This window comes from Elephantulus edwardii, unplaced genomic scaffold, assembly GCF_000299155.1.
Source record: "Elephantulus edwardii isolate Elephantulus edwardi_28Jun2011 unplaced genomic scaffold, EleEdw1.0 scaffold00067, whole genome shotgun sequence".
Taxonomy (NCBI): Eukaryota; Metazoa; Chordata; class Mammalia; order Macroscelidea; family Macroscelididae; genus Elephantulus; species Elephantulus edwardii.
Window position 1 is genome coordinate 9,708,932 of NW_006399817.1, and position 13,304 is coordinate 9,722,235.

General features: G+C 35.7%; 1 protein-coding gene across 1 annotated transcript in view; it reads left to right on the plus strand.

The window, feature by feature from the left end:
- Window positions 1-13,304, plus strand: part of PTPRO (protein tyrosine phosphatase, receptor type, O) — a 375,184-nt gene that overhangs the window by 307,996 nt on the left and 53,884 nt on the right. Inside the window, exons 13-14 of the mRNA XM_006888435.1 lie at window positions 5,424-5,563; window positions 8,347-8,479. Of these exons, the coding sequence (XP_006888497.1) occupies window positions 5,424-5,563; window positions 8,347-8,479 (273 nt within the window). The remainder of the gene's footprint in view (window positions 1-5,423; window positions 5,564-8,346; window positions 8,480-13,304) is intronic.

Here is a 13,304-nt window from a genome sequence, read left to right on the forward strand (position 1 = left end):
ACACAATAGCTCTAAACCCTACCCTATCCTGAGCTAATCTCTGTCTCTGACACACCTATCTCCATTATCCCAGTTACTGTGTGTTTCAATCCATCTTATGCAGAGTTTTCCTCTGTTTTCCTAAGCATGATGTCCTTCTCCAAGGACTAGTCCCTCCTGGCAACATGCCAAAAATATGTCTGATGGAGCTACAAATGCCTTCCCTCCAAGGAGCAACCTGATTTTACATTCTCTAGACAGACCTGTTTGTTCTTTTGGCAATCCATGGTATGTTTACTACTCTTCTCTAGCATTACAACTCAAAAGGCATAAATTCGTCTTCCATTGCCTCTAGCCATTGTCTATCTGTCTGATGCATAGTAAATAATCATGAAAACTATGTCTTGGAACATGTGCATATTAGTCTCCAAGCTGACATCATTGCTTTTTAGCATTCTGGAAAGGTCCCTGACAGCAGATTTTTCCCAGTGCAATTCACCTTTTGATTTCCTAACTGCTGACACCAAATGCATTGATTGTGGAACCAAGCAAGCTGAAATTATTAACAATCTCCATCTCTTCTCCATCTGTCATGGTGCTTATAGGCTAGTCAGCAAGCTAGAAACACAGATAAAAACTGATGTTGCAATCTTAAGGCAGAACTGCTTCTGTAAGAAATCTTGATATCATTTTCTCCTAAACCATTTTCAGCTGATTGAATGAGGTTCATCCATGTTATCAAGGGTAATTGTCTTTACTTATCTGATTGTAGATATTAACCATACCTACAAAATACCTTCATAGCAATACTTAGTGTTTGATTTGGTGTAGTCTGTAGGAGGTTGTGGTCAGTACTCCTTTGGTTTTAATACATTGGTTGCTGTGCTGGAGAAAGATGTGCAATCTTTTTTTTAATTTACAGCCTTGGAAGCCCAATGAAGGGCTGCTATGAGTTGGAACTGACTTAATGACAGTGAGTTTGAGTTTTCGGCAATATAGCCTAGTCATGCTGACATAGAGTTAACCACGACTCATATTTAACCTAATTGATCCAAAGTAAGTTTGGAATAATCTATTTCTCCTTATATGACCTATGAAGAAAAATCTGTCACATAGCTAGCTGAAGTCTCAGAATCATTCGACATTTTCCTGAGAATTCTTCTTATTACTAAGACCCACATTTTTCAACAAGATCTTTAAGTACCCATGCTATATGCCTTGGACCATTGTTAATTCATGATGGGAGCTCTGGTGGCATAGTCCACAGAGAACTGCATTACTCACAGAAATGCCTCACACATGGTGTTTCAAATACAGCAGCATCTCTCAGGGAGAAACACGGAAAATCTTCTCCAATTTACAGCTTTAGCAAGCTAGTGGGACGTCAGCTATGATTTAGCTCTGACTCTACAGCAATGAGAGAGAAACTTTATTCCAAAACAGAAAGATAATGATTTTACCAGTATTATCATCATAAGAAGGCACAGAGCATCAAAATTCAATGCTCTATGTCTGGTCCAATTCCAGATTTCCTGCTTCTTTAATCCTGACTTGTGTTTTAAATCATCCAATAGATCAACTTTGGATACGTAGAGATGACTAATAGGAGTCCTGGTGATATAGTTCATTATGTGTTGGGTTACCAACAAGAAGACAGAGGTACCAGCACACTCCACAAAAAGAGAAGGGTAATCTCTTTCTGTAAAGATTTACAGACTCAGAAACTTGAAGGCAGATGGCCATGAGTCAGAACAGACTGGACAGCAGTAGATTTTGTTTGGGTTTTGGTTTACAGGTGACTAAAATTTTGATGGCACAACAGCTAAGCTCTTGATTGCCAAATGAAAAGTTAATGGTTCCTGCCCATCCAGCAGCTCTGTGAGAAACAGACCTACTTTGTCACCTGAGCATCTCTATGAACCAAACTTAACAGAACCTAACAAGAACAAGTGACAAGTTCAAGAGGAAGGCAAAATAATTTATAACATAAGGCTCTTACTCAACAAGATTCTGGTAGAATCTTTACACTCATAGATTTAACAGGGATAGATAAGGATAACTAACAGACATATTCCTGAACATGCTCACCAGGTTAGGTAAGGAAATTCAAAGGATAGCTGCCTGACCAAATGACTGAAAGAGATCATTGTTTATTCTCATTCCAAAAAAAGGTGATCAAACAGAATGTGGAAATTATCAAACAATATCATTAATATGCAAGCAAAATATTTCTGAACATCATTCAAAAATGGCTAGAACAATACACTGACAGAGAACTGCCAGAAGTACAAGGTGGGTTTTGGTTTACAGGTCACTAAAAATTTGGTGGCACAAGTGAAATTTGGAGGCCATGGTACCAGAGCGGTGATGTCAGTTTAAAGAGTAGGGTGCACCTGATTCAGATCAGTCTTTTCAATCATTCAGTTGCTATGCCTCTGAGAGCTGGACAATGAAGAAGTATGACAGAAGAATTAATACCTTGTGTTGTGGTGTTGGAGAAGAGTATTGAATGAACTGCCAAAAGAAAAAACTTTTTTTCTGGCAAAAGAGCCAGAGTAGCAAAAGAGTGTTCATTGGAGACAAGGCAAAGTTCTGTCTCACATATCTTAAGAAGATTGCTAGGAAAGGCTATTCCCTAAATAGGTAAAAGGTAGGTGAAAGAGAGGAACCCTCTACAAGATTGCTTGACACAGTGACTGTAGCAGTGGGCTCAAGTGCATCAGTGGTGAGGAGGCGGCACAGGATAGGAAAAGGTTCAGATCTGTTGTTGTAGGGTCCCTGTCAGTTAGACTAGACTCCCTCACACTTGACAACAAGAACAATAAAAGATCAAAAAAGGATAAATCATGGAGAGCCGTATCAGGTAAGGCTTTAGAGAGTTCCAACTCATGGGGGCCCACCACTGTTTCTAAGACAGTACAGCTTAATGAGAGATTATCCATCTTTCTGCAAGTGGAGCAGGTAGTGAATTTGAACTGCCAGAGACACATAGTCTTCTGGTTAGAAATGCAACACACTATACCTTCAGAGCTCCTTGAAAGCATGCCTACAAAAAAGCCAGTAACAGTGGGTAGTATTGATTTGGGGGAGGGGGGAAGTCAGTTGAATTTTGGCCATGCACTGAGGTCATGGTGAGGTATTTGAGTTGTTGTTCTTGAGTATCATTGAGTCAGAATCGACCTATAGCTGACCCTCCCACAGGTTTTCAGAGGCAGTAAATCACATGGGAGGAGACTGCTCATCCTTCTTCCACAAAGTAGTTGGTGGATTAGAACTGTGTGCCTTCCAGATTGCAGCACAATTCCTTATCATGATGTCATCAGAGATATTTGAGTAGGCACAGGTAACAAATAACTGAAAATACAGGTGTAAAAATATCCAGGAACTATAATTTGGGCAATGTTTGTATTGGCCAGTTAAACTAATAAAAGGGAAATTTTTGGAATTCATAGTTCAAGAGACCCAATTTTGTACTTTGAAATGAGAAAAAGCTTCCCAGGCTCAGCAAACAGATCATCTTTCTCTGGTACAACCTCATGATTTTTCTAACAAGCTAAGCATTCTAAACAGGAGTTGGAATCAGTTTTCTGCCTCATAATCCTAATAGCAGTGACGGTTATAAAGGGTGTGGAAAGTGGAAGCTGACCTCTGTGTTGCAACAGTAATCTTCAGAGGGGAAGTGAGATAAAACAAGTATAAAGGAGTGGTCAATCCATTTCAGATGAAAGAGGAAGTTCTGACATCTACTGTAAATGATGCTTGCTGGGACTAAGTCATCTCTTCCCTCCCTTTACTTTTCTAACTAACCTTGTCAAATTGCTTCTAAAAAGAAAAACATTTCTTTTCAGTCGGACATTAAGTTTATGTTACCTGTGATAAGGCATATCAAAACTGATCTTGACATAATTATTTGTTCTGAACAGGCTCATGATGTTGATATTCTTTTAAGAAAGTCTAGACTTTCCCACACAAAGACCTATTCATGACAAAGGAAGGAAATGGACCTATAGAAATTTTGTCACTGCTAAAAGCTATGAGCTGGAGACAAGACTTAAAAGGGTCACTCATTACTAATTTGTTTTCATCAAGTCAGATCCAACTCATAACTGACTCCTTAGTAAGTTTCCAAGATTTCATACTATTTTGTCCAGTTTATTCCTGAAAAGCAGCCATTAAATTCAGACTGCCAGGGAGGTGTGGCCTTTGCTGCACAACCATCTACTGACTATGACACCAGAACTCCATGGAAAAGGTTATTACTATGTCCTACTGCGCAGACTGATTCGTAGCTGACCTTCCAGCAGATTTTCAGAGGCATTCAATTGCATGGGAGGGGATTGCCCATGTTTCTTCCCTAGAGCAGCTGGTGGATTCGAATTGCTTGTCTTCAGGTTAGCAGTGAAACACCTTACCATTAAACCACCAGAGCTCCCTTTTAAAGGGTAAGGCAGATAACTTTTAAAAATCTGAGGAAAAAGCAGTAAAAGATCTACAGAGACAGATAGTCATCTGACAGGGACACCCAATAGTCAAAATGTATTGTTAAGTAAAAATAGCAAGAAATGTTATGTCCTAACTAGCAATAAGGAGGAGATCTAATAGCAGCTAAGAAGGACCCTGTTTAAGAATTTGTGTTCCAGAATAGCATTTTGTATGCTAGGAAAAATAAAGGAAAAGATAACATGCAAAGGAAGACAAGAACCCAGAGAAAACTGGGAAAGATTCAGGAACGAAAAAGAAGATAATAGACCACTTGCTAGAAGTAGGAAACAGGCAGGAGCTTGGGCTCAGTCCAGAAAAATTCAGTGACTCAGTTACAGGAAATTAGCATGAAAGGGCACAACATCATAGCTTACTCAACTAATGGATTAATTTATTGATTAAGATCAAAGGCTAAAAGAATGAGATAAAGTATTCTAACATTTTATTAATCATTCAGTCTCCCTTGACAAATCCTTTCCTTGATAAAGAAAACATGTATTTAGCTTTATCCCTCATGGTTTTAGTAAATTTTCATTAAGTCATTCCCCTGGATAATTTTAAATCATTTCAAGAGAAGAGAAGTAATTGGCTAAATACCAAATTGATAATTTCCACTGAAAAAGAACACTGCCCTTTCATTTTTCTCTGCCTTTTAAGTGCAGATTTTTGTTGCAGAAATTTCTTGCATTAATTAGCAGGGCAAACCCAAAGCCAGTGTATATGGCATAAAAACTATTAATAGATTATGTCTATAACAAAGATGAAGTTGGAAACGGAAGTCTTAAAAGAGAAGTATAAAATGGGAAAGGAGGAGAAAAAGAAAGCATTCTGTCTTCCAATTTAGAGGACTGTCTTTGTGAAGATCATTATCTCATAAGTATATGAAAGGTCTAATAGTGCTTTTGTTTTATTCGACAGATAGTGAAAGAAAGAATATATTTAATTTTTTTTTCTTTTCTCAGAACCAGCTCCTCCAAAATCACTGTTTGCAGTAAATAAAACCCAGACTTCAGTGACTTTGCTGTGGGTGGAAGAGGGCATAGCTGACTTTTTCCAAGTTGTCTGTCAACAAGTTGGCTCCAGTCAGAAAACCAAACTACAGGTACTTTTTATCTATTACTTTCCTTCTTTGAGTCAATTTTGATTAAGGCTGATTGTCTAAGCTAAATGAAAATCTTCTACTTTTTACACTACAGAAAACAAAAATTTTCCTTGTGCTGCTTTTTATTACCATGATAGAATTTAACTGTTTGCTAAGAACAGACTTAAAAAAGATACTATGAGAATCGAACAAGACATAAAGCTTTATGTTTCTTTATCTTTTGTCCACAACAATCACTCATTTCAGATCATACTAGAAAAGTTTAAAAAATTCATTTCTCCCCTACTTTCCATTAAATTGACCAAAGAAGTAAAGACACTATCATATAAAACATAATTTAACAAGTATTAGCTGGTTGTTAGTTTTACAAAAAGCATTATATAGAATTGAAATGATAGTTGACTACACAGTTTTTATATCATTGAGGGTATGGTGTATTTCTAGAAATAGCTAGAGTTAAATGTAAGTACCCTACAAGAGATTCACATTAATAAGATAATTCAAAAAAAGAGTCATATCCAGATAGTAAGGAGAACATCTTATTCGGAAAATGAAGGCTGAGAGAGGTGATTATTAATGCTTTAGGATCACAAATAGCAGCCGTGATAAGGACTGGGTTCTTTCCTGAGGTCAAAACGAAGACAAAGGAAAATGAAATAGTAGTTCTAAGGTTAGAAAAGATATTGAAAAGATGTTTTACAGCCAGGGTTCAGAGTGAAAGGGCAGGTTTATGAGAGACTTCACATAAAACAAATGTATAGATTAATACTCTGAACATGAATAATTGAGGCTTTTTAAATAATGAAGTCCATGAGATTCAGGATAAAAGGATTGCTGGCAGGACAAATCTTTTCACATTGGATATTAAGGGAATTTGCTTTGATTCTTTTTGCCTTTTGGCATTCTCTTCTACAAACTTATGTCTTTTTTATTTGTATTGAGCAGCTGAACCTTTTTTTCAACTCTAATAATTCTATTTGAAAATAATTGTTTGCTGATTAATAGCCATTCTTACCTATAACTACATTAATGTCTTACTTTAAGGAAATTATGTGTAGATTGCTATTGACTTCCAATGAATCATGTTAGCAAAAGTCCTTCTGTCCTTAGAATCATTTTTTTTATATCCTAGAAAAGAACATGATTGTGGGAAATAAGTGCAGATAGCTTTCATCTTCAATGTAGAGATCTTTCGGATCTTTGTTTGGAAAACCCGTATTACGCTGGCTTATCCTTTGTTGTTCTACAGTAGAATTTATCATCAGCTGGAGCATTGAGGCACCAAATAAGCAACTTATTCCACTTAAGAGCAGATTAATATTATTAATATTGTTTCTGAAATAACAAAGTTGCCAAATCTTTTCTGAATACTATTTCAAGACAAAATAGGCTTAAATGCCAGTCTTTAATATCTAAAGAATTTCTACAAATAAAAAAAAACTTTCCTTCATCTGTTTCAATGCAGTGTGCACTATTTATCCCCTCTTCTTAGTTCCCCCCAACCCCAACGTCAGTCTTGTTTTATAACAATGGCATTATGTAGTATTTGTTCTTTTGTGACTGAGTTATTTCACTCTGCATAATGCCACATTGCATTGAAACAGATGAGGCAAAGAACTGCTTAAAAGGAATATATGATTAGGTATTATTTGCATGACAATAGTCCAGAATAAGAGCTGCATAGTAAAGTGGACTGGGGTAGGGGCTTGTACAACAATGAAAAAATTTTTTCTTTTTTTCCAAAGAGAAAAGCAATTGGGGGTGGGGGGGGCAGAGAGGAAAATGTGCAACAATGAATGAATGGAAATCCAAGTTCTCTATAAACTTTCATTAAAATCTCAATTAAAAATACACAAAACTAGTGACTCCAAACAAATATTTCAAAAAAGAATAAGAATGAAAGATTCTTAAATATATAAAGGTATAATCAACTTCATTCATGATGAAATACATGAAAAACAAAACTACAGTAAAATACAGTTTTCATGGTTAACTTGACACAAAATTCAGAGTTGGTAAATAGACCATGTTGGAAAACTGTAGGCAAAAAGGCACTGTCACATGCTGATGGTCAACAGACAACTTCTAAATGTGTATGGAAGGTAAGTAGACAATAATAACTTCTAAAATTAAACTTTATAACTTTTTGTCCCAGCAATTTGATTGTTTAAAATATATCAAAGTATGTATATATATGCAGATATATATGCTAAATTCTTTTGTAGCAATTATTTAGAAGCGTGTATGCATAAACATATGTGTACTAAATAGATATGTATCTATAAAGTATATATGTATATTTAACGATGGTCTGAATTTTTTAAATTATGTAATTTTTTTCAGTTATTAATAATTCTTTTTAATTAATGTAATTGTTCATACACAATTTGATTGCCATCAAGTCGTGTATATATACATGACAAGATTTAGTATATAGATATTTGTACATCTAAAAAATACATATATTGTTGTTGTGTACCACCGGAGTCAGAACCAACCCATAACTGACCCTCTGGTGCGTTTTCAGAGGCAGTTAATTGTGTGGGAGGAGATTGTCTATCCTTCTCTGCCTAGCAGCTGGTGGATTAGAAATGTGTGCCTTCAGGATTGCAGCACACCATCTTGCCACTTGGCAACTAGTGCTAAAAAAAAAAATCTATATAGGGGAGGGGAACTTCTGACAATGGTTTGTTCATATACTGGATATCTAACTTTAAAAATTACATCCATAAAACCTCAAAAATTAATTAACATGAGATTTCTCCCATTTTCTGTCTCCCTAGGAACCAATTTCTGTTTATTCCCATGTTGTGACCATCTCCAGTCTTCTTCCTGCCACAGCCTACAACTGTAGTGTCACCAGCTTTAGCCACGACAGCCCCAGCATCCCTACATTCATAGCTGTCTCAACAATGGGTAATTATACACATTAGTGGAATTTATTGTCTTTGGAAGTTCTTTCAGATTTTCCTTGCAATTTCTCTTCATACAGATGTATAGATAACATGGTAGATAGCCATAAATTTATATATGAGCTTTGAATCAGGAAGTTCCAGATTTTAATCCTAATCTATACTTAATAGCTATGAAATTTATGCCAAGATATTTATTTTCTCTGAGTTTTTGTTCCCATTGTAAAATTGGAATATTAATATGAAGTTTATTGTTGTTTTAAAGCTTAGAAATAATGAATACGAAGCCCTCCTTAGTATATATCAAAACTAGTTTTTACCTTTAACTTCATAATCCCTGCTATTCATCATCCTCAGTAGCAGTAGCAGCATAGTACCCTAATCAAGCCCAGTGCATCTAGTCCAAACTGAGACCTCATCAGATAAAGGCAGCACAATATTGTTGGGTCCCAAAAAGTGCTCTAATCCAGCAGAAAGAATAACTAGAAAAATAAGAACTTAAAGTCTAAGATAATGACTGTTTCTTTAATATTTCCCTGAGTTCAAGCCTTGTTTTAATTGTTTTGGTCAAACATTCTTCTAAGTGGTATAACACTGGTCTGCCCATTTGTTGTATGTGGTTGCTGTGATGCTAAACACTGTGACATTGATGTGTCAAATGTGATACTGGTTACCCATCGTGGACCATGTTTAGTGGAGCTCTTCAATTAAAACAAGCTTGGAAGCAGGAGTGGCATCCATTTCCATAATAGCTTGCCTCTGAAAACTCTATGAACTTGGAGAAAGAATGAAAGTTATATAATTGTTCAGGTCTTTTGTTCAGAGGGTCGCTATGAGTCATCAAAGATTTGATGGCACTTAACAACAACAACAACAGTTTGTTAGAGTCTGATTCTGCAGTCTGAGACCTTTCATGGAGACTTTTATCATAAGCATTCTTAGCATTACATTATCCTTCATTGGGTTAATTTTTATTTCTGTAACAGTCATCATTCTCTATAACTACAGTGAAGTCTTTCTTTAAGAAGACAATGGTTAGACAGATACTCATTTTAACTGAACCTGGTGGGGAAAAGTCTGTCTTTAAGATCAGTTTTTTACAAGATTGTAAAAGTGATGTTTTGTTTTTGTTTGGAGGGGAGATTATCTTTGTTTTTAAGAATTGAGTCTTAAAAATATGTTATGATCCTTCATTCCTATATACCTTTTCTACTTTTCTAAATATATGTTGTTAGCCTTGTTATCTCCATAGCCACTCAGCTAAACAAATAACAGTAAACTTACATGCAAGTAAAGAAAATAAGTCACAGGAAGGCAAATAAAACAGCTTCCCAAATGGCAGTTAATAATAAAGTGAACTTGTATAAACTCTTTGAACCATCATTTTAGTGTTCGTTCTGTTTAAGTAAATTAGAGCCAAGCCAATCCAAATGTTGTTGCGGTGGTGGTGGTGGTGGTGGTGGTGGACCACCAAGTCAGAATTAACCCAGAGCTGACCCTCCAGTGGGTTTTCAGAGGCAGTAAACTGCACAGGAGTTGAGTGTTCATCTTTCTCCCATGGAACAGCTGGTGGGTTAAAACTGCATTTATTACCACTAGGCACTCAGTTCTGATCCATCAACTGCTCAGAGGAAGATTAATGGGCAGTCTCCTCCCTTTAGATTGACTACCTGTAAAAACCCACTGGAAGGCCAGCTATAGGTCTGTTCCTACTCAATAACACACAACAAGCAGTTCAAAGAAGAAGTGGCAAATACCCAAAACTATAGAGATTGTATGTGTTGTTTGTTGTTTTTGTTGTGTACTGTTGAGTTGGAACTGACCCATAGCTGACCGTCCAGCAGGCTTTCAGAGGCAGTTAATTTCATGGGAGAAGAGTACTCATCTTTCTCCTGAGAAGAAGCTGGTTGATTTGAACTGCATACCATTGGGATCACAGAGCAGCTTCTTGCCATGAGGGCAACAGAGCTCCCTATGTGCTGATTAATTCTATGAGTTTTAGGACAAAGGATGGAATGTCCTTATTATTTTTTAAGTGTTACAAATATATAATTTTTCTGTCTTTGTAGCGTCCTCTTCCACAAGTGTGATGAATTAAGTAAGATGCAAAGTGGACAAGTAGACAGTGTCATAGTAGACATAGTAGATCATTATATAAAGTATATGAAAGGACATAACCCCTGGTTTTAAGGATCCTACAACCTATTAATAGATTTAATCTCTTGAGTTGTGCAGATGGAAAACCACTAGACATATGGTTACAGATCATCAGAATGCCTGCTTCTAGCAATGCGTTAAGTGCTACAGCAGATGGTAGCTTGCTAATGTCTTTTTCATATATATTATTAACATACAGTGAGCAATGTATACAGTTGTGTTTTCTGTCTTTGAAGTCAGAGCATAAATTAAGAACATGCCACCTTTTAAGATTTTTTAATATGCTAAAACAATAATAATACATAATAATTACTTATAGATTTTTTTCAAGTGAATTTAAATTATAGTATTTACCGTATTCTTCTACAAGAATATCCTGAATATATGCCTTTTAAATAAATAATTTTCAAGTGCCTGAAAGAATCTATCAGTCTACTAAGTTTTGTGTACCAGGGAGTTGAGGGTAAGATAGTGGAGCAAATAAACACCAGTTCAGTTCCTTTGCAGCAAAGATATCAGCAAATGAATAAAAATGTCAAGACCATGCTTATAAATTAAGAACTCAATAAAAATATAGAATCAGAAGACAGGTGGATTATGGTACCTTACATGGCATAGCACAGCCATTTCAAACAGCTGTTTATTTGCTAAAAGAACCCAGGTTGGCAGCAGCTAGCTGACTAGAAAGGTGAGAGGCTGGTTGTATTTACTGGTTTTTCTTTGTTTCTCCAAGTGCCAGGTCTGTGCTATTTAGTATTTGGCCTTGGAACCCTACACAGCTTTAAATAACAATCTCCCTCCAGAAGAGATTGGACTATATTGTACTTGGCCTGCAGTCACCTCCTGGTTTATTGGAGATACCACTTTAATAATAAACATCCTTCATTGAATACACCAACCTTGAAGACTTCAAGTTTGTAGTGATTATTTCTTCACACTAGCTGTATCTGACTGGGTATCTGGTAACACTCACTTCCAGGACTGAAAGGCAGGATCCCCAGTCAGCAGACTATTCCAAGCCTCTTTGAGGTCCATAAAACTTTGTCACAGATTGAGCATTCCTCACTTCCAGGCCAGACATCTTGTCTCTACCCACAAAGACAACAAAACTAGAAAGTTCAGGATAACAACAAACCAGTTAAAAACAAATAGAAGAGCAAGTAAATTTCTTTTGTTTTAAAAAGGTCAAGATAAAATGGAACCAAAAAGGTGACTAAAATACAGATTAGGAAAATCCTCCTGAGGTAGAATGACTAATGAAGTTTCTTTACAAAGAATTCAAAAGATTGTTATTCAAGTCTATTCTATGGATCAAGAAAAATACAGAAAACAGACAATTGTTTTAAAAACTATCCAAGACCAAATCGAAAACATAAGTGGGACATTAGAAGCAATATAAAAATAGCAACATGCAACTTGGAATATTAAGACTAAAACTTCAGAAATAGATAATGCAAGGGCAGGACAAAAGAGCTTACATAATGGAAGAAATGAACACAAAACAGTGAGTTGGAGGACAAAGTTCCCAATATTAATATGTCAGAGAAACAATCAGAATAAAAAAGGTAAATGAAGAAAGCCCAAAAATTATGCAGAACAACTTCAAAAGGGATATTTTCCATGTGTTTGGAATCCTAGAATACATAATGGATAAAATATGCAGAAGAAATGATTTATAATTTGTAGCTTTAAATTTTCTCAAATATTATGAAAAATGAGAAAATATGTACACAGAAAGCTAAATAAACTCCAAACAGGATACACCCTCAAAGAAAACCACCAAGAGTTAGAATAATTTTTTTTTAACTAAAGACAGAGAACATGGAAAGCAATTCAGAAAAAAAAGCAAAAAAGAATCATCTACAATAGGGAACCAATAAGACTAAGTTCTGATTTCTTAGTAGAAACCAAGTAGGAAAGAAGGCAATGGGATGGCATACATAAAACTCTGAGGGAAAAAATGCAAGAATCCTGTACTCAGAAAAATTATCCATCAAATAAGATGATGAATTAAGATATTTCCAGAGAAGTAAAAACCAGTCCAGTTCTGCAAGAAAGTCTAACTGGATTTCTTTTCACTGAGAGTTAACAACAACGACAAACATTATGGTGACTTTTGGTAAAAAATGAAAACCAACATAAATGACATCATCATTCAAAAAGGGTTCAGACTCAGACATAAAACAAGTACGTTAAACATGTGACAATAAAAATTAGAAAACCAGTGATATCACTATACAAATGAGGATAATCTAGAGGGAATAAGCAGCATTGTTAAAGAACTAAGTGGAGAAAAAGTTAAAAATAAAGTGAACTAGTTTAGATTTGGAGATAAAATAGAAACTTACAGGGTAACCTCCAAGAAAATCAGTAAGCCTTTTCATCAAACTAAAAAGAAGAAAAAACACAAAATAAGCACCAAAACAGCAACAAAGAAAATGACAGGAATAGCCATAAACAAAGTGAACTCAGCACAGAATACTGCCAAAAACCTTAACTTTGTAAAATTACAGTGATAAAATCATATTTCTTGATAATTACACCGAAAAACAAAAGCTGTGGCAAAGACAGGCACATATCTACACACCCATATTTAATGCAGCACTATTTATAATAGCTAAGAGTTGGCTATACCCCAAGTGTCCTCCCATATATGAATGGCTAAAGAAAAT